Here is a 22519-nt window from a genome sequence, read left to right as displayed (position 1 = left end):
AAACAAGAATACTTAGAGTCACGGTAGGGCATGCCGTTGTAACCGTCACGCTAATTGGAATAATTAGTTCATTATTTCGAGTAATCCACGTCAACAGGAGTTCGTGAGTTGGAGATCACCGCCGTCTTGTTGATCACCTAGTGTGCTTTTTTTATGTGCGACATAATGAATTCAGGGGCGGATCCAGGATGGGGGGTCCGCGGATACAAAGCCGACCCTCCCCCCTCCCTTGGCGTTGGGTTCGGAGACTGCTGAATGGCTCTGAAAAGTGTTGGTAATTGAGAGGGCGAAAGGTGCCATTTCGTACGGTTTAGAACCATGATTCACCTTGTCAAAAGTCTGATTTCAAGAGGAACCACTTTTTTTAGGAAATCGAAGGTCGAAACCCCTCTGAACCCCCCCCCCCCTAAATCCGCCACTGGATGCAGAGACTTCCAGTAGCGAGTGATTAGAACGCGACTCTCTTCATCAACCTTCATGCACGCCATTTCTTTGATCATACATGCAACAAAATAAATAAAAAAACATACTCTGTAATGAACCCAGATCTGTCCGTATACAACCTCTACACAAACCTGCTGAACAGAAATGGTAGAACAAGAAATGGCAGCTCAGAGTCCCGTGGAATCAGTGCAAATTATATGGTTTAACAGAAAGTATTGGGGGTTTTAATGGGACACAAAAAGTTTTAATCTTATAGTCATCATATGATGCTTGTGGTGATCAATTTAAATATATAGTCTAAAAACGTACAAACGTCGTGAAACGGAATACCTGTGTGACGCGACAGTACATATTCAGTCAGGTCAGTCTCCGTCGGGGCCTTTTTTTAAACTAGCAGTCCAACAGACTGCATTTTTAAACTAGGAGCCTCAGGACGCTAAGTTTTAAATCTCAGGGTCCGGGTAACGGTAGATTTTGAACAAAGAATCCTGGGGCTCTCATTTTCAAAACAGAGATTCCAAGTTGGAACCAAGAGTCCCATTCATAAATGCATGAAAACATGTGGTAGGGATGCCTATTAGTATATTACATAAAAAGACACAAATGTCAAACCGCCATGCATTTACTAACAATGAATATCAATTTCATTCGTTTATTTATCATTGATATTGTATACTTTTAAATTCATAGAACTGACAGGGACTTCTAACATCTGTCTTTTTCCGTCTGTTAATTTGTAAAAAATTAAATTTTGTCCAAAATAAAATATCAACTTCTAAATAAAAAGGATATTTTAAAATATATTGCCTAATAATGGTTTTCAACTTTTTTAGCATTTCATTATAAAGTAGTATTTTTTCAATACAAATTAAAAGTGGCTTTTTACAATAAAGTATAACATAAAAAATAATATCTCATTTGAACGAAATTTGTCGTAATTCGTTTTCTGTACCGAAATGCTTCCTATGGCTTCGTTTGCACACTTAGTGTGGGGACTCGGAGTGCCACATCATTCAAAAAAATTTTTTAAAAATGCATTCACGCATGTACATGCAGAAGATACTAGAATGAAAGAGAGAAAGAGAGAGAGATCATAAACAGTACATGTACATGTGTTGTTTTTATACATGGTGCCTGCTTACTCGTTTACTTACATGCAAAAAAAAAAAAAAAAAAAAAAAAAAAAAAAAAAAACATGAGGTGCTTTCTTACTGGGAAGTGCTGTAGGAAAGCACGCACTCTGCTAGGACCTGGTCCCACTCTTGTGGGTCCCAAGTAGATTTACCAACCATAGCCTACATTGGACAGTTTGGTCATACTTTACTGTAATATCTAATTGAACTGTCCATTCAGTGAACCATTTTATGTGGTGGTATATCGGCTAATATGGTAATCAGATGGTTACAGATAAAAACAATTCAAATTTCAGTGCACAGAAATTCTCCTACCAATCATTCCTACTAAGCAGCATCACGTTAAGCCATGTTGTTAATCAAGAGAGGTGTACAAAGGTACAATGGATACATAGTTTTGTATATTTGTCATGAAATATAAACTGTTTTCTGAATGTTTACGTACCAGTTAGTCTTTTAAACTGTGGGTGATAAGGCCTTGTCACTTCCCTCTCATTCTTGGTTTTACTGCAGATTTCTTCCATAAGATTATAGAGGAATTCTCTGCCGTGATAAGATATTATAACAGAGAGAAATCTAATTCCAAAATACACGATATCACATTGACTAAATTAATAAATTAAAATTCAATGTTTTCATGATCAGCCCATTTAATCTCTCTACTTGGTCGTTTGTCATTAGATGCCTCTATCACTCAAAAGTGTTTTGGGTACCCCATGCTTACATATTATTTCATCAAATAGCAATCTCGCAGTGGTAGGTGCTGTGATGTCGGGTACCGTTGTAACATGAAAATCCTCCATTATACAATATAAATGTCATATACTCAAATAAAATCAGATTTATAAAGTTTTGTGGGGGGAGTCAAAATTTAATGGGGTAGTCAAATTTTCATTTCAATATTTTACTGGTGAGTCACAATTTCATAATGAAAATCTGACTGGGGAGTCACATTTGGGGGGGGGGTCAAATTTTAATAGCACACCTGTTTTTTTTTTTTTTTTTGTAATAATCTCTTAAGAGATTATAAGAGAGTATATAGCCATATAGGGGTGTCACATGGTCTAAAGACAAGCTCAGATATCAGGATAATAGCTATAACTGCCATTTTTGTGGCACAACTGAATATATATTATATTTCAATGAGTTGTTCACAATGTTTTTATTGTGAAATATAGATCTCATACGAAGAGTTTAATATTATCCATTTAAGCATCTGTATTAAAAAGTGCCTTTCTATTTTTCAGGTAGCATTCGTTTTCACTGGCTTAAACTTTTAGAAATGCTGTATGTGTAATTATCACCATATGCAGCTTCTCTGTATTCAACTCAGTGCCAGGAGACATGTTAATCTGTTCAACTGATTGCATTCAGCAACAGTCCCTGACAAGTTGGATTGAATACCATGGACAAATAGTTTCACTGGGAATGGCCCCTTCAACTAAATTTATACTTTGAGAAAACCTGTACGGGCATGGAATTTGCCATGAAAATAATAATAAAATAAAATTTAAAAAAAGTCAGTTTGTTTACTTTAAATTATTTATTAAATCCTTTATTTTCTTGCTGTAGAAATCCTGTGGGGAGAACACTGGTCAAGTGGTATCCGTGACTTTAAATAAATACCAACCAAGTGGACACGTGGACCAGTAACAAAAGTGATGAACAGAAGACTGTAGACATGCTCTTGCTAAGTTGTTACCATTCTGAATACATGTTGATCAAATATGATGTATAAAAATCCCAGTCGAGTTGTGCGTTTAGGAAATAAATGATAAAATGTATAGTTCGTCTTATCATAGACATCTTGTATCTAAACTTGCCTATAGTCTTATAACAATAAAACAATATCTCACAACATTGATAGATGTTGGTTCATGACCACGACCAAATGTAATCTAGAGGAAAATTAACCCTAAAATTAAGCTGACATGCTCATTAAATAATGCACGTTTTAAAACCAAAAATGTTATATACCAAAAAGTAGTTTCTACTGCAGAATACATGTTAAAATCATTATAATTAGCAATAATGTTAGATAAATATATTATACTGTACAGTTGTAAATAAAAATGAAAAGAATACCCATTCTCCCCCACCCCCTCCATCATGGGGAGATTTTGCCACAAACATATTTTGTTTCACAAAAGATGATATCCCTTCATTGCCAGAACATCTAGCATATATAATGTCCATAATGGTAACACTCGCCAGCACTAGAGCTCTTCATCATGCTGACCAGTTTTAAATAAAGGGGACAATCAAGGTAAATATTACTGAAGGTAAAAATGATATTGATCTCTCAGAGCCTGCGCCCTCAAAATATTTCAAGAGCAAACACTTTACATGCTCATTTTTGTTTACTGTTGTGTCCCAGCTCTGACTGTAGTAGAAATAACTTAAAGCTTTTTATTCATAACAAGCTCCAACAAATACACAGTCATGTATGATGGATTATCAATGTTAAACATGTATGACACAAACCTTTCAGTCAAATACAGCTATATATACTTACTGTTTAACAAAAGCTTGTATCTTTTTTAGCAAAATGATATACATGTATCATAAAGTAAATTATTAGTAAAATATATATATTTATATTTATATACAATTTTGAATCTGGCATTAAATGCTGATCGAGTAAACACTAGAAAAACTAATTATCCCAATAAACGAAATACAGACCCTTTTATAGCATACATAATGTAATACATGTTAGTGCTACTTTTACAAGGAGAAGGCCACCATATATAGATACGTGAATCTGTGTGGCGTATTACAAAAAGGAACCATATAACCTCACCATGTAAAATTGATTTCCCAACAATGTTTTCCAACATATTCATGCAGGTATACATGAGAACTTGATTGTGAGGGCCACTTGGTTGCATCAAAAAGAAGGCAACATGCAGTTTGGTGAGGACAAACTTTTGAATCTTCTTCACTCTTACTGTAACACTTTTTGCCCCTGACCTGGGTGGTGTCTTGAAACAGCTGGCGAATATCCGCCACTGAGCAGATGGCACATACAATGACATAGTAATCCATTCTATCCTCAACTAAGGTATTTAATACATCTACTACTTTAGATTCAATATCAGCTCCAAAGTGTTCTCTGCAAACATATATTACAAAGCTGACCTTCCATAAACCATACGTTGACAATTTCAAATCTAAAATTAATTAAGTAACGAACCTCAAAATATAAATTAAAAATCTTATTCATCTTTTGCAACAACTGAAAAACCTGACACATCTAGAAAAACAGGCCATTTCTGTGTCAACTTCATATTCTCTGCCCTCAGCTGAAGGAACAATTGTGCTTTCCAAAGACCTGCCAGTCCTTTTGGTAACAGGAAGTAACACGTCAACTGATGGCCTGAAAAATAGATATCTTTGACTGTCTGCAAATAAAGGTTATGGGTATTTCATTTTTTAATTTTTTTATATCATTGTTAAATGTTAAAACATGGTAAATATCAAAGCTGTCTTCCTCATGGCCCTCTTTTTGGTAGTAGGAAGTGACCCATCAGATCAGAAAAATAGATATCAGTGACAGTGTATCTTCATATAGAGGCATGCGACAATGTCAGAAATACAAAATTTTTAATATACTAAAGCAGCAATATCATGTAATGCTTAGCTAACAGTAATCAAATGTGAAATGACATGCATGACTAGGAAAATTTCCCTTACTTGATCAGTTTAAGAAGATCAGTCTGTCCTTGTTCCTGAAGACATTGACAAAGTGTATCGTGTGCCCTGACAGGTTTCCTGGTTATAATGTCCAGGAAGACAGCAGTTTTCTCTGGACATACCACCCTGGTAGTTGAGGTTTGGTCATGGTGTTGAGGAGGCTCTGCTTTCACCATTTCAGCTTCACGAAGGGTGATGATGCCATCTTGCAGGAACTCATTCAACATGTCCTTGAGACAGGGTTCTGTGATTTTTTCACAAAGAATTGATTTTTCTTTATGTAGAACTGAAAACAAATAAACTGTTTTTTTTTTTTATTATTCATTAAGGAAAAAAAATCCTATAGTCAGTTTGTAAAAATATTAATTATAGTTGATAACTAGCTATAGAAGATCAGAGAGGCAATACCATCTCCTGGTATTGTACCACCAGCTGGAGTTAGCTCATTCGTATGGGAAAGAAAAAGAAGGGGGGACATGTAGGAAATGCAGTAAAAAAGGGTTTTCATTTTTTGTAGATAATCATCATTTTTCCTACTCAAGGCCAATAGTAACTATGGGTGTATCTTTGCCAATTTTGGAGTATTTCACATTTTATTTCACTACTGAATATTGCAATGTACTTTTTCATACAGCACAACTCCTAACACGTATGGAAAAAATTATCTAACGGCTGCTTCTCCTGTGAAGGTGCACTGATTGACCCAAAATTTCCCAAAGATATGGAAGGAGTACCTAATTGTAACACATCACTATAATTTGAAAGCTTAGGTCTCTGAAGTTTCTGAAAATTGGTACAGACAAATATTTTTTTGAAAAAAATTCTAGTTAATAGAAAATTTTGGCCTGTTTGACCTTGAAATAAAGGTCAAAGGTCAAATCCAAGGGCATATTTGGAAACTTCACATATGACTTTCGGGCAAACTTCTGTAGTGATTTTTACTATAATTCCTTTGGTTTGGGAGATATTTGGCACTGAATTTTCTAAATTTTTGACAAGGGTGCGTTTCAACAAGTGTCACGCCCAGACCAATGAACCGACTGAGACAAAAAAAAAAAAAACAAAAAAAAACAAACAGGAGGTTCAAGTTGAGATTATATGCAACTTAAATCCAAGAGATGGGGACACCAGTCCTTGCGGTCTAGGAGGAGAAACGGTAACGCTGACTTGTATCCGGCGCTGTGTTGGGGCTGGTCGGCTCATGTCCTAGTTAGATTCCACTTAAACAAACTAGAGGATCAGAGAGGCGATACCGCCTCCGGATATTGTACCACCAGCTGGAGTAAGCGCATTCGTATGGACCCCCCCCCCCTCCTAAAAGGGACACCATCATCATTGTGTTTGACAAGCTCTATAAGATGCAATCAACAAGAGTTCTCAAAATATGCAAAAAAATATAACTAAAAATGGTACAATCAAGCAGATTTTCGAATTGACTTGCATTTTCCTACCCTTGATCACTACTGTATTATCTAGACAAAAGGCCTATTGGTTTTCCTTGAAATGTGTTGTCAATGGTGCATATATGCTGACAAAAGAGAAAACCTAGGGGAAACAAAGGGCACATCTCTGCTAGTTTTAAAGATATGAGAGGCAAGAAAATATGCAAAGCTCAGTTCATGGTGAAAAAGTAGGTCAAAGGTCAATTTCAATATCATAGTATATGAATTTCTATTCAAGTTCAATAGCAACCATGGGGATATCTTTGCCAATTTTGCAGATTTAAAGGCCAGAAAACATGCAAAAGTAGGTCAAAGGTCAATTTCAAGGTCACAGACTGCTAGTGTATTACTTCCTATTCAAGTTCAATAGTAACTATGGACCAATCTCTGCCAGGTTAGGAGTTAAAAGAGAAAGAAATTAGCAGAGTTCAGTTCATAATGAAAAGTAGGTCAAAGGTCAATTTTAAGGTCACATTTAGATTGCCAGTATATGGCTTCCTATTCAACTTCAATAGTAACTATGGACCTATCTCTGCCAGTTTTGGAGATAAAAGGGAAGCAAAATCTGCAAAGTTCAATTCATGATGAAAAGTAGGTCAAAGGTCAATTTCAAGGTCACACTTAGATTGCCAGTTTATAACTTCCTATTCAAGTTCAATAGTAACTATGGACCTATCTCTGCCTGTTTTGGAGATATAAGGGAACGAAAATTTGCAAAGTTCAGTTCATAGTGAAAAGTAGGTTAAAGGTCAATTTTAAGGTCACAATAAAATGCCACTAATGACTTTCTATTCAACTTCAATAGTAACTATGGACCTATCTCTGCCAGTTTTGGAGATAAAAGGGAAGCAAAATTTGCAAAGTTCAGTTCATGGTGAAAAGTAGGTCAAAGGTCAATTTTAAGGTCACATGTAGATTGCCAGTATATGACTTCCTATTCAAGTTCAATAGAAACTATGGACCTATCTCTGCCAGTTTTGGAGATAAAAGGGAATCAAAATTTGCAAAGTTCAGTTCATGGTGAAAAGTAGGTCAAAGGTCAATTTTAAGGTCACATATAGATTGCCAGTATATGACTTCCTATTCAAGTTCAATAGTAACTATGGACCTATCTCTGCCAGTTTTGGAGATAAAGGGGAAGCAAAATATGCAAAGTTCAGTTCATGGTGAAAAGTAGGTCAAAGGTCAATTTTAAGGTCACTTTAAGATTGCCAGTATATGACTTCCTATTCAACTTCAATAGTAACTATGGGCCTATCTCTGCCAGGTTTGGAGTTAAAAGAGAAATAAATTTGATAATAAGTAGGTCAAAGGTCAATTTTAAGGTCACATGTAGATTGCCAGTATATGACTTTCTACTCAAGTTCAATAGAAACTATGGACCTATCTCTGCCAGTTTTGGAGATAAAAGGGAAGCAAAATTTGCAAAGTTCAGTTCATGGTGAAAAGTAGGTCAAAGGTCAATTTTAAGGTCACATTTAGATTGCCAGTATATGACTTCCTATTCAAGTTCAATAGAAACTATGGACCTATCTCTGCCAGTTTTGGAGATAAAAGGGAAGCAAAATTTGCAAAGTTCAGTTCATGGTGAAAAGTAGGTCAAAGGTCAATTTTAAGGTCACATTTACATTGCCAGTATATGACTTCCTATTCAAGTTCAATAGAAACTATGGACCTATCTCTGCCAGTTTTGGAGATATAAGGGACTAAATGGTATAATTTTGGAGTTACCATAGTGTGCCATAAATTTTCTACAGAAAAAAATTAATTAAGATAAAGAAAAGGTCATTTTGGTCAAAATTCTTGAAATGGGAGGTGCTCTGAAGTTCCAGATGTTCAAATTTGATGAAATAATGTCATTTTTGACCACAAGTCGTCTGCTTTGCCAAGCCTGCACATTTTGCTTTCACCACCAATATGTACTTTTTGATAAAGCGTAACTCGAAAACCGTATGGAATACAAAAAAACGAAGACCACCCCCAGTGTTGGGCTTTACATGCTCTACTAAATGCAAAAAAGAATGGGTCTCTAGCATTAACGGTTCCCAAATTAGAGACAGTTTTCAGTTTCGGTATCTTATGGCCGCTACTCCCGTGAAAATGCACCAATTGACCCCAAATTCACGGAGATGAAAGATGACCTGAAGGGTAACATTTTCCAATAATATTATTGGTTAGTCTGTGTGGTGTCTGAATAACCGCGCAAATAATTTTTTTTTCGTAAAAAAATTCATTTTTTTGAAAATTTTGGCCCGTTTGACCTTGAAATAAAGGTCAAAGGTCAAATCCAAGAGCATATTTGAAATCTACACATATGACTTTTGGAAAGCCGTCTGTAGAAATTTTTCCCATAATTCCTTCCGTAGGGTAGATAATTAGCATTTAATTTTGCCATTTTTGGACAAGGGTGCATTGCAATGAATGCCACACCTAGACCCCAATACCGACAAAGCCCAAATTTTACATGGAACGAGTTGAGATTATAGGTGACCTAAATCCAAGAGATGGGTATGGGGGCCCTTACCGTCTAGGAGGAGAAGCGGTAACGGTAACATGGCGGCGGAGCCAGCGGAGCCGGCGGAACGGACCGGACGGGACTAAAACCATGTGTACCGCCAGCGCCTACGCTGGTGGTACAATTAATAACAAGGCTTCAACATAGGTAGATTCTGAGGCAAGTTTATAAATATACAAAACACTTAAAAGAAAAAATCCCCACTGCTGTAAAAACACTTATTTTCATGTTTACTAAGTGCATGGAAATAATATGTGAACATTTTCACAAAAATACTAAACACTAGAAATCAGTGCTATTATAGCAAAATGCTGTGCTTAACAAAATCAGATTCTTCTCTTTTGTGCATTTTTTGGATGTCATGTTCAGATGAGGGCAGTTTGACAACATGTTTGAGAAAAGATATGTACATAAAAAAGAGAAACTAGTGAATCTTTGTGATAATGTTCTCATAGTACTTATTTTCATGTTTTAAGTTAAAAGTAAGTGCATGGAGATGACACATGTACATACTATGATATGGGAGGTCAATCATTGGGGGCATTATTATGCATGTAACTAAAATACTGCACTTTTTTTGCACTTTCTCATTAAAATGAGAAAAATCACACAAAATAACCCTTCTTGTTAGTAAATTTTTTTTGGAAGTCACATTCAGGTGAGGGCAGATTGGCAATATTTTTGAAAATAGAGACATTAAAAATAGAAACTGGTGAATCTTTGGGTTAAACTTAAGGCCATAATAGTACTGTGCTTACCTTCCTGCCAGCTCATGACCAGGTGTGGTGGGTAGACCAGGTCAGCAGGAATGGAGACACCAGTATTGATACATGACACCTGTCTTGATTTGGAAGCTGTTCCATTGGTTTGGTCAAGTATCTCTCCAGGGAAGAGGGTTGGGTGCTCACTGTCCTCACTCACACAGTGGGGACACACCAGGTACTTGTCATATGACAGCCCAGGCCAGTCCTCTTTAATGATGGCCACGAGGTCACTGTGACCTTGTGTGAGAACACGCCACATGTCTGAGCGATGTGATCCACGGACAGCAATGCTGATAACCCAGTCTGGATCTTGGCTAACTGGATCAGGATTTTGCTGATTTTTCCCCCGCGTAAGCTGCATTTTGCATCCTTCAAGTTCTGCATACACTCCATCCTTCCAATCCATTCGCATGGTCTTCATGAGTCCAAGGTGTTTGTGCTGGCGGACAGAAAATTTCTCATATAAGCCATCTGGACATCTGTATGGAAAGAGAACCTGCAGGGTAAGTTGTGTGGTGTCGGGGGGAACCTTGCTGGGCCATTTGGTGTCTAGTTCAGCTTGTCTTTCTTCAGTGAGGAGCCATGGAAAGTGGAATGAAGTATTGGATGGAAGGGATTCTTCATCCTGGATTTGATAGCACAGCTCCAGTTTCTTCAGGAGTTCTGTCATGGCATCTTCTTCTTCAGTACGGAGATCGAAAGACTGCCACAAACAAAACATGGCTTCTTTGGAAACCATTCCCCTTGTTCTCAGATCTTCAATTAAATCATGTTTTTTGGGTGCTGTCATTGTCAGTGAATCTTGCAGGGTCCTGATGGTAGCATCCATGTCATGATTTAGGATTGCCTTGAGAAGATTTGCAAGGATCTCTTGCTTGTGAAATACTGTCTGTTGTAGCAAGGGACTTGTCTCAAACCAGATGATGTCTCCACGGTGGGCCAAGAAGGAAAGGATCTCATAGACTCTTTGGTCAATATCCTGTTTGGAGTAGCGCACCCACTTCATAATGAATGTCCTCCAAGATTTTGGCTTAAACTGTATGCTTAGAGCCTGTTTAAGAGTATCCAAGTTAAGTGTATTTTCAGCACTATCTTGCCTTTTTTCATAGATGGCAGTGGCTGCTTCAACCCACATCCCTGGTAGAATGACTGCATGCTGTCTTGCAAAAGAAATAAGATAGTGTTTTAGCTCATTAAGTCCTTCTTTGGTCCTAGAACTCACCAGGAATATATGCTCATGGATATCAATTACTTGATCTTTTAAGGTATGCAGCTTGTCAACTTTGTTCTTGTAGGCCTCGAGTACGGAAATTTGTGTTGGATCTGTTTCTGATATTTTTAGCTTGGTTTTCTTCATTTGAGTTTCAAACCATTCTTGCTTTTTCCTCTTGTGAACTGTAAGTTCTTTCTTTAAAACCAAACATTTTGCACTTCTCAAATCATCATCAACTTTATCAACATGAGTTCCAACAAGTGCCATTTTTATCCCTGGCATCTGTGCTTGCACCTTGTCAATCCAGTTTCCAATGTAGAGCTGGTAATGAGCCTCATTGTTTGGGTCATATTTACAAAGGTTAAATGTTATCAAAATCAAACCATGTTTGGATATAAAAATAGGATGGCCAATCTTATAGACATCATGTCCACCGAAGTCATTCATATTAAAAGCAATATCTTGGTCAAATACCCATGTTCTCTGCTCCACCACTCTTGTCCTGTCTGCCTTCTTTGTGAGGGCAGACTGTCCAAGTTGCAATGTACGAGAAATGCTAGTTTTTCCTGCTCCTGTTTCACCAAGAAAGTTGACCTGTATTCTACTTGACTGGATTGCCTTGGTGTCAGCTAATGCCTCAAAATACCTCTTGATAGCATCTAGTCCCCTACTGGCAATATGTTTAGGTGGTTGTACAAGAGGATTACCTTTCACAACTAGTTGTCTTAGACTTTCCATACTCTTCATCTGAGGTGGCAGGTGGGTGATGTTATTGTAACCCAGACTAAGACTCATAAGTTTAGTTAACCTGGTGATATCCACTGATATGTCAGATAGATGGTTGTTATTCAGGTACAGCTCCTCTAGGTTAGTCAAGCCACACAGTGCTATGGGGAATGTAGTGAAGGCATTGTGATGGAGGCTGAATATTTTAAGTCTTGTCATACTAGTGATATCCAATGGTATGTCAGATAGCTGGTTGTTATTCAGGTACAGCATCTTTAGGTTAGTCAAGCCACACAGTGCTTTGGGGAATGTAGTGAAGGCATTGTGGGATAGGTCCAACACTGTGAGGTATGGCAGTTTGGATATGGACTGTGGTAAAGAAGATAACCAATTGCATGCTGCATTGATCTTCTTAACATTTTTACACCTGTCAATGGACTCTGGTAGGTTGTATATATAAGCATAGTTTATATGAAGCTCAGTCCACTCCAGCACAGTGTCTGGTGTCGTGGACTGTGGAGACAACTGTAGCCTATGTAAGACATCAAGACTCTCTCTACCTGCTGTTACTTGTCTGTAAGCCATGTCTCAGGAATGGAGCAGTAGGAAGAAATGTCACTGCTTTATGTTATATATGGTCACTTGGAAAATGTGCTAAATGTTCTTTGACTTCCTCCATTACTGTGCATACATGTCTTTTATTGTCTTTTCTTTGTCTGAAATTGAAAAAAGATAAATTGGTAGCAAAATTTTAATTTTGTTAAAAATGAGTCATGCACAGTATTGGGGTTTTGTTGACAAAATAAAACATTTTATCTCTACTTCCCTCTGATGACAGGTACCTTATCTTAAAATACATAACTAAGTCATAGGTCTACTGTTTTGTTGTCTTTGTGTGAAAGAAATAAAATATAATATGATACAAAAAGTGTGACATGCACTTCTTTTGTTTGACTTAATCAGCTATGCACAACATAATTATATATGGTATTTTGTGGCAAAAAATTCCACAATAAAATTATTTCCATGTGGTTTCACTTGACAAAAGGCAAGTTTACATTTATAAGTACTCTGGTAAATCATGTATTTCAAGCATTTTAACTTGATATACAATTTTTGTTGAGTAGGCAGTAACTCTATTACCTTATGTGGATTAAATGTGCATTTGGACAAAATATGAGTTATCTGAAAAAAATAATAAGGAAAAGACTGATGAAAAGCTGGATGGATAGCGTTCATGAATGACTTTCTTTTAAAATTTCTCAAATTAATGTTATAAATTATAATATATTCATTTGCATCACAAAAGTTTATGATCAGGATTTGGGGTGGTTAACATAAAAATTGTACTTAGAGCAAATTAAATGTATTTAATATTAAAGGTTACATAAAATAAAATTTAATTAGGCAATATATCAGTTCATACATGATGACATACCTTCAGTCTGTTAGTTCTGGATATCTATTAAGATAGGTGAAGTCAGACACCAGCTATTACCAACATTTCTGCTGCTGGAGGTCTTATGTACCTGAAATATGAAACAATATACACCTTAACACAAACATGGCACAGAAACCGGTAAGATGTAGAGATGTTTATACAGTGGCCTTTCGCGTTTTATACTAATGAACTTGACAGACTAAACAGTATATAATTGCATAACATTTTATAAACCATGCACATATCGATTTCACTAAGTTCTCTTAAGTAACTGGCGAGTAGCAAAATGGCTGCACACAAAACATCATTGTAAACATTGACTTTTGAATAGTGCCAAACGTAGCTTAAAGGGTTTTTTCTTAACCTGTTCCTGTTTTTTCATAGTTTGGCAATCATTTCTGAACATATAAAAATTTTAAGTAGCTTGCCTGGGCCAACAGCTAAAAATCCCTGAAAATTACTTGAATTATAGCCTTAACAGACCTTGAAAACCAATTGTTCTTATGTGTCTGTATTAATCCAGGCCAGTGAATTCTGAGATAGAGTTGTTGGAATGATTAAATAATATAGTATTCAGTGGTACGTACAGTACAGTTGTATGGAATTTTGAACCCTTTAAAAACTAGAGGATCAGAGAGGCGTTACCCAGTGTTTGACCTTCGTTTGAAATAGTACAGGCCAATTTGGCCAGTGTGCTCTGAAAGTTACTGGCCAAACCGAAAATGCACAAGCCAGACTTTGGCCAGCTTTATTACGAAGTTACTGGCCAATGTGGTAATGACTCATGATGGAGATGTTATCATATGCAAATAAAGAAAAAAAAATTAAAACCTTTTTTAAACCTAGAACTGTGTTTATTCTTTAGTCTACAGATTTTGCACATTCTAATCTAAATTAAACATAAACTATATGCATCTTTATTTACCCCACTTTACCTAGAGATACTTTGATTATATTTTTAATAAAATTTTCTGTACTTATATTTCTAAAATTTTCTTAACTTGTACTTCATGAACATAATTTGTTTAATGAAATTTATATTTTGTATCTTTAAGTTGCATCATCACACCAAGAAATATTCATACAATAGATGGATAGATAGAAGGATTTAAGCTTCATGCTCTTTACTATATATTTGTACATAAATATATATTCTTTGGGGGGAATCGGCCGGGGGAAAATTGTCCTAGCTGATACTGATGAAGAGATAAAAGTCAGTATAAAGATCAATTTTGTCTTAAAAACTGCTCCACATCCTTCTCAGTCATTTCATTCTCTTCATCTGAATCACTATAACAGTCATCAAACCCCTCATCACTGTCACTGTCTGACATCTCTGCCTGCTCAGAGTGGATACTGGGAGTTGTCACATCAATGGAAGACTCAGAAATTGTCAAATCAATGGATGGCTCAGAGTGGATACTGGGAGTTGTCACATCACTGGAAGACTCTGAAAGTTGTCACATCAATGGATGGCTCAGACTGATATGCCTTAATCTGAGGACCCTTCTTATTCTCCATGAAGAGTGGCCTCCTTGGAGCAACTGACTTACAAAGCCAATGTTCAACAGCTGGTGTGGGGTCAAAATCTCTCACAGAAGGTGTCAGCATATCAACGGACATGCAGATATTGAGGGCTGTTGATAGTAGGCATGCTCGGCCATCTGTCTTGGTTCTCTTCATAACACTGAAGCCCCGCTCAGTTTCGGCACTGCTAGACGGCAAAGTCAGACAAATGTCAATGACAGATTGAACTGCAGGGAAGTGGTATTCTCTCCAAACCAGAGGCCATGACAAACTATGTACATCATCTTTATACCTGAAAATAATTTAGTATTGTTCAAGTACACATACATTTTATCTATTTATAAACATAATCAATTACTGGTACATGTGATAAAGAGCTAAACATTTAACAACGTTAAAATCAACAATTGGGACAAACCAGTAGACCATTCAGATATGGGGTCTTAATAAATGTGTATATATATATATATATATATATATATATATATATATATATATATATATATAGAAATACTCGTTTCAAAATAAATATTAAAATGAGGTTAAATTAAGCACTATCATTATTAGAGAACTTGTGATATTCAGGGTGAACTCCGTAAGTTGCTCTGATGGAGATGCAGTCAGTGAACTGCTGAAAACCTAACGAGATTGAGATTCAATTGTATATGAGTTGAAATAAAATTCATTATTTTGTATTATTTGTATAGTATTGCACTGTACTGTAATAGCGTGCGCTAGGTAATTCAAGTTCTCTTACCCTACACACGTTGCACATCGCACGCATTTAACCCCCTCCCCCCCCCCCCTTTTTTTTTTTTTGTTCCGCTCAGGAAAAAAAATCAGAAAACGTCAAAAACATGCGTTGGGTCAAAGAGCTCAGACTCGTTTCTGCTTTGATTTTGTGTACTTAGGCCACACTTTTTTATTTTTATGGATGACATCCTCTGGGTACCCCAAAATCGGTGCGAGAGGGCGAAAAAAAAAAACAGTCCAAAAAAAAAATACTGCTTAAGTAAAGGAATGCTGTCAGTACACAGCTGGAAACACAAATTTTACCACAGAAACATGTATCAAACTAACAATATCTCTTAATCCATGCTATCAAAATATTAAAGCATTGTGAATACTTCCTAGAAATGTAAAAAAAAAGTCATGAATAGGTATAGGCCTACTTCATATTACCAAATCTATTTAAGGTTATTTCATGCATTTAGTTGGTATAGCAATCAATAAAACAAATATCAGTCAAACAGTGTGTCTTTATTTGTATTCTCAAAATATTAAAGCATTTTGAACACTTCACAGAAATGTTTAAAAAATGATGCAAAGATATGCTTAATACTACCAAATCTATTAAAGGTCATTTCGGACGATGCCATTTTGTCTACTTCATTTCACACGAAGCAGCCAAACTGTCAGGTGGCCTGTCCGACCTTCAGCCCACTAAATACCTCGACGCCCTTGTCGACCCTTTATTCGCTACAGAAAAACCTGGTATTAATGTGCTGCTTTGTACAGAATGTCACAGAAATTTTTCGGGCGATAATTGCTGGCCGCCGCCAGCCTTTCGCACAATTGTAAAAAGGTGATATCTCCATGCCCAATATCAATGGCATACCAATCCAAAACGATGGCACCCATTCTCTTTATGACTTTTATTGTTGTGTAATTTGAAAGTAATCCTAGAGATGAATATTTGACGGCAAAGCGGCAGCATTTCCACGTGGCAATAATACACATGCGCAGAAAGCTCATTTCCAGGCAAATTCAATAACGACGTTTGCGACAACCGACTTCGTTGGGGGCTGGGGGGGGGGGGATTTTTTTTTTTTTTTTTTTGGAGAACGGGCAAAAATCGGTACGCGCGCAGGATGTCATCCATAAAAATAAAAAAGTGTGGCCTTACCACTTGAAGTTGAAGCTGATTCTGCAACGCTCTCACTCTCAGTCTCTTCTACTTGGCGTTTTGAAATTTTTAAAAACTTCTCCATGCAGCTTGATGATCCACGTGCATCACGTTTTCTCCCGGAAGCGTCAACTGCGCAAAATCGCAAGACGTAAGTGAAACGAAACAGACAGCATTTCCTATACTTCGTCAAAATCCGGCGTGCAAACGAAGGCTAGATGCTTTCAAAAACAACAGCGAGACTGTGAATACGTCATTACGGAATTCCCCAACTTCAACCAATCACGATTATGAAAGTGAAAACGAGGTTAGCAGTAAGGGTAATCCCATGAACTTCCCTGTAAATTTTGGCATACGAGTTGGACTTAAATTGGGTCTAAATTTTGCCGATAAACATAATTAATACAGTAAGTTGACATAAATCGCCAAAATGGCGACTTGCACCATAATTTTCACTCGCCAGATTTAATTTTAACTCGCATTGGCGAGTGTGAGTGTCAAACGCTGGATACCGCCTACAAATATTGTACCACCAGCTGGAGTAAGTGTGATCGTATTGACCCACACACACACAAAAAAGGGACACCACCACCAGTCTTGTGCTTGACAATCTGTAAAAAAATGCAATCAACAAGAATTCTCAAAAAATGCAAAAAAATATATATAACTAAAAATGGTACAATCAAAGTTTAGTTCATAGTAAGGTAGGTCAAAGGTCAATTTCAAGGTCACAGTAAATTTTCAGTATATGACTTCCTATTCAAGTTCAATAGCAACTATGGACCTATCTCTGCTAGTTTTGGAGATAAAAGGGAACCAAAATTTGCCAAGTTCAATTCATGATAAAAAGTAGGTCAAAGGTCAATTTCAAGGTCACACTTAGATTGCCAGTATGTGACTTCCTATTCAAATTCAATAGTAACTATAGGCGTATCTTTGCCAGTTTTGGAGATAAAAGGGAACCAAAATTTGCAATGTTAAGTTCATGGTAAAAAGTAGGTCAAAGCTCAATTTTAAGGTCACAGTAAATTGACTTTAATGACTTCCTATTCAAATTCAATAATAACTATGGACATATCATTGCCAGTCTTGCAGATAAAAGGGAACCAAAATTTGCGAAGTTCAATTCATGATAAAAAGTAGGTCAAAGGTCAATTTCAAGGCCACATTTAGATTGCCAGTATATGACTTAATATTCAAGTTCAATAATAACTATGGACCTATCTCTGCCAGTTTTGGAGATAAATGGGAACCAAAATTTGCAAAGTTCAATTCATGATAAAAAGTAGGTCAAAGGTCAATTTCAAGGTCACATTTAGATTGCCAGTATATGACTTCCCATTCAAGTTCAACAGTAATTATGGACCTATCTCTGCCAGTTTTGGAGATAAAAAGGGAACCAAAATTTGCAAAGTTCAATTCATGATGAAAAGTAGGTCAAAGGTCAATTTCAAGGTCACATTTAGATTGCCAGTATATAACTTCCTATTCAAGTTCAATAGTAACTATGGACCTATCTCTGCCAGTTTTGGAGATAAAAGGGAACAAAAATTGCAAAGTTCAATTCATGATGAAAGGTAGGTCAAAAGTCAATTTCAAGGTCACATTTAGATTGTTACTATATGACTTCCTATTCAAGTTCAATAGTAACTATGGACCTATCTCTGCCAGTTTTGGAGATAAAAGGGAACCAAAATTTGCCAAGTTCAATTCATGATGAAAAGTAGGTCAAAGGTCAATTTCAAGGTCACATTTAGATTGCCAGTATATGGCTTCCTATTCAAGTTCAATAGTTTTGGAGATAAAAGGGAACAAAAATTTGCCAAGTTCAATTCATGATGAAAAGTAGGTCAAAGGTCAATTTCAAGGTCACATTTAGATTGCCAGTATATGACTTCCTATTCAAGTTCAATAGTAACTATGGGTGTATCTCTGCCAGTTTTGGAGATATAAGGGTTGAAAAATTTGCAAAGTTCAGTTCATGGTGAAAAGTAGGTCAAAGGTCAATTTCAAGGTCACAGTTAGATTACCAGTATATAACTTCCTATTAAAGTTCAATAGTAACTATGGGCGTATCTTTGCCAGTTTTGGATATATAAAGATCAGAAAACTTGCAAAGTGCAGTACTGAAAAGTATGTCAAAGGTCAATTTCAAGGTCACAGTTAGATTACTAGTATACGACTTCCTATTCAAGTTCAATAGTAACTATGGGCATATCTTTGCCAGTTTTGGAGATATAAAGATCAGAAAACTTGCAAAGTGCAGTTCATAATGAAAAGTAGGTCAAAGGTCAATTTCAAGGTCACAGTTAGATTACCAGTATATGACTTCCTATTCAAGTTCAATAGTAACTATGGGCGTATCTCTGCTAATTTTGGAGTATTTCACATTTTCCCCACTGAATATTGCAATGTTGTAATTTTTGATATAGGGCAACGCCTAAGCCATATCAAAAACAAAAAATGGACACCACCCCCAGTATTGCACTTGACAAGGTCTACAAAATGCAATAAAAAAGAGGTCTCTGGCATTTACCGTTCCAGATTTAGAGCGAGTTTTCAGTTTCAGTATCTAATGGCTTCTACTCGCGTGAAAATGCACTGATTGACCCCAAACTCTCACAGATGAAAGGAGTCCCCAATGGTAACCCCTCACTATAACAGGAGAGCTTAGGGCTGCGTAGTTTCCAAAAATTAGCACAAACAAATATTTTTTTACAGAAAATTCCCATTTTTAGAAAATTTTGGCTTGTTTGACCTTGAAAAAAAGGTCAAAAGTCAAATCCAAGGGCATATTTGGAATCTCCACATATGACTTTCAGTCAGACTTCTGTAGTAATTTTTCCCATAATTCCTTTGGTTTGGGAGATATTTAGCATTGAATTTTCAAAAATTTTGACATGGGTGCATTTCAACAAGCGTCACGCCCAGGCCAGTGCACCGACGGAGACAAAAAAGCCAGGGTGTTCAAGTTGAGATTATATGTGACCTAAATCCAAGAGATGGGGACACAGGTCCTTGCGGTCTAGGAGGAGAAGCGGTAACGGTGACTTATTTCCGGCGCCCGACTGCGGAGCCGGCGGAGCTGCAGGAGCCGGCGGAGCCGCAGGAGCCGGCGGAGCTGTACGAGACGGGTCGGGACTAAAACCATGAGTACCGCCAGCGTACACGCTGGTGGTACTAATAATATTATTGGTTAAGTCTGTGTGGTGTCTGAATAACAGCGCAAATAATTTTTTTTTCGTAAAAAAATTCGTTTTTTTGAAAATTTTGGCCCATTTGACCTTGAAATAAAGGTCAAAGGTCAAATCCAAGGGCATATTTGAAATCTACACACATGACTTTTGGAAAGCTGTCAGTAGAAATTTTTCCCATCATTCCTTCCGTAGGGTAGATAATTAGTATTTAATTTTGCCACTTTTGGACAAGGGTGCATTAATTGCAATGAGTGCCACACCTAGACCCCAATACCGGCAAAGCCCAAATTTTATGTGGAACGAGTTGAGAGTATAGGTGACCTAAATCCAAGAGATGGGTACGGAGGCCCTTACCTTCTAGGAGGAGAAGCGGTAACGGTGACATGCCGGCAGAGCCGGTGGAGCCGGCGGAACGATCCGGACGGGACTAAAACCATGTGTACTGCCAGCGCCTACGCTGGTGGTACAATAAATTCATGGTCAAGTGTATATGCAGGAACTAATAAATTTTGCTAAAATTACTGCACACAGACACACACTTTATAAGTTAAGATATTAGCTTAAAAAAAGGTGGGGAGGTTATCATATAATACACAACTACTAGTATATATATATGAACACAGTGATGTGGAAAGAGATACAGTCAAGCATGTAAAAATGTTATGCACATACCAATTCTAGCATTAGTACAGAGGAAAAAAAACAAAGATTGCAGTCATATGACCACTTAAAGAGATAATGTCTGAGATTTGGCCTGAAGGAAGAGACGTTATGTGAATTTACAGACTTAATTTATTTAGTATATGTCAGTTCTTTTGAAAAGCATTTTACCTGATATTAACAAGGGTATCTGGATTTTAATTTAATTCAATGAATTTTTTTTTTCATTGAAATAAACGTGAATACTGGATTGGGTGAAAAAAAACTACAATAGTGGAGTAATATGCCTTGACTCCAGGAATAAGGTGAAAAGTTTCAAAGGACTGGTAATAATTTTCTTGACATGAATCATGTAACAATTACAATTACACCCTATATATATCCAAAATTTTACCCAATTTAAAAGTCTAAGACCTCCGGTTTGTCTTAAAGCCACCTAGCGGCAGACCGGTTGCTCCCAGCTGATAAAATTGGGCCCAGATTTTTCTATGTCAGCACTACGTGATCCCGATGGGATAAGAAATGGCGGCAATCAGGAAATAAAACTGTTAGCGAAACTAATATCACGAGTCCATTTCCACTTTCTCAGAACCCGTGATGTGGTACATGCCTGTTTCAGAAGCTTGTACTAAGATTTAGAAGTGTTGTGAGTGATTAAAAGTAACATTACAACATGAACATCTACTTTTAGTTTTAACTTTCGCTAGACTTCAGTACTCACTGTTACTGGGGGCGTCTCGATAGTCCGAAGGTTCATTGGTCCGAAGGTTCATTGGTCCGAAAAGTGGTAACATTTTCATCGATTTTTTAATCAAGGGTTCATTGGTCCGAAGGTTTTATAGTGAACATTCGGACCAATGAACCTTCGGACTATTGAACCTTCGGACTATCGCTACGGCCCCCTGTTACTTATGTCAGTGGAAGTACCTTCTCTTTCAGTTCTATGACGTACAGTTACTTTCTGTGTGGACTCGGTGCTGTTACTAAGGTAAATAACAGTCAGTAACAGCTCTCTAGTTAACTGCAGATATTTTCTCTGGTTTTCTCTCTCTAATTGCTGCTAGCGTGTCGCAGTTCTGCAGTCAAATCAAAGCTTATCGTCCCTAAACAAATATTGTATCAGGCCGCGCTCACTTACTTCATTTCAGGTAGAACTAGCAAACATGATAAGTTTTCAAAAATTATTAACATCAAAATTTATAAATTAACCGCCATGGGGATAATGTATACTTTGTTAAGTTTTTATCATTCTTGTATTATATTCAATAGATCAACAACACTTAAAGAGACAGGCGCTACAAAAGTGTGCAGAACTATTTTTTCACGATCAAATTAAAAACTATATATATCGCAGGTGTCACTTTCCAATGTGGCTATCTACTAGACACTCCAGACAAATTTTTAAAATAAATTAATTATTGTCCACTGGGTTCCATGTACATGTTTTTATGACTTACTGATAAAACTGGCCTTGACAAAATAGTTTTGATAAATTAAAAAACAACCACTCCCATGTTTTTTTTTCAGCAGGGAGGGGGGGTGGGGGGGGGGGGTAGGTAATTAATAAGGACACGAGCAGCACGAGGCCAGTCAATAAACAACTTAAGTTGGAAAAAATTGGTGACAAAGGTTTCTCAACTGATTCTGGTCCATTGAAGGCCCAATATAGCCCAAAAAATTCCCCCATGAATCCCCCCCATGGCAAAGTCTTGTTTTTCACAAAAATCCAAAAAGGCCGCCAGTTGATGGGGTTGGTCACCTTGAAGTCCATAGCATGGGAACCCAATGTCACAGAAATATGCTTTAAGTATCAATTTCTACTAAGTAAGGTATTGCCAGTCTATTGCAACTATTG

General features: G+C 36.9%; 1 protein-coding gene across 1 annotated transcript; it reads right to left on the bottom strand.

The window, feature by feature from the left end:
• Window positions 1-3101: 3101 nt before the first annotated feature.
• LOC106164551 (malignant fibrous histiocytoma-amplified sequence 1 homolog) lies at window positions 3102-21800 on the bottom strand. The gene is made up of 6 exons (XM_087015595.1): window positions 21592-21800; window positions 13372-13462; window positions 13077-13118; window positions 9989-12649; window positions 5274-5559; window positions 3102-4956 (listed from the first exon to the last, which is right to left on the bottom strand). Exons 4-6 carry the CDS (start codon window positions 12516-12518, stop codon window positions 4800-4802), a joined length of 2973 nt encoding a protein of 990 aa, XP_086871721.1. The 5' UTR covers window positions 12519-12649; window positions 13077-13118; window positions 13372-13462; window positions 21592-21800; the 3' UTR covers window positions 3102-4799.
• Window positions 21801-22519: the final 719 nt, after the last annotated feature.

The sequence above is a fragment of the Lingula anatina genome, chromosome 6 (assembly GCF_051362555.1).
Source record: "Lingula anatina isolate TDL-2025a chromosome 6, LinAna3.0, whole genome shotgun sequence".
NCBI lineage: Eukaryota > Metazoa > Brachiopoda > Lingulata > Lingulida > Lingulidae > Lingula > Lingula anatina.
This window is presented reverse-complemented; position numbering and strand designations above follow the sequence as displayed.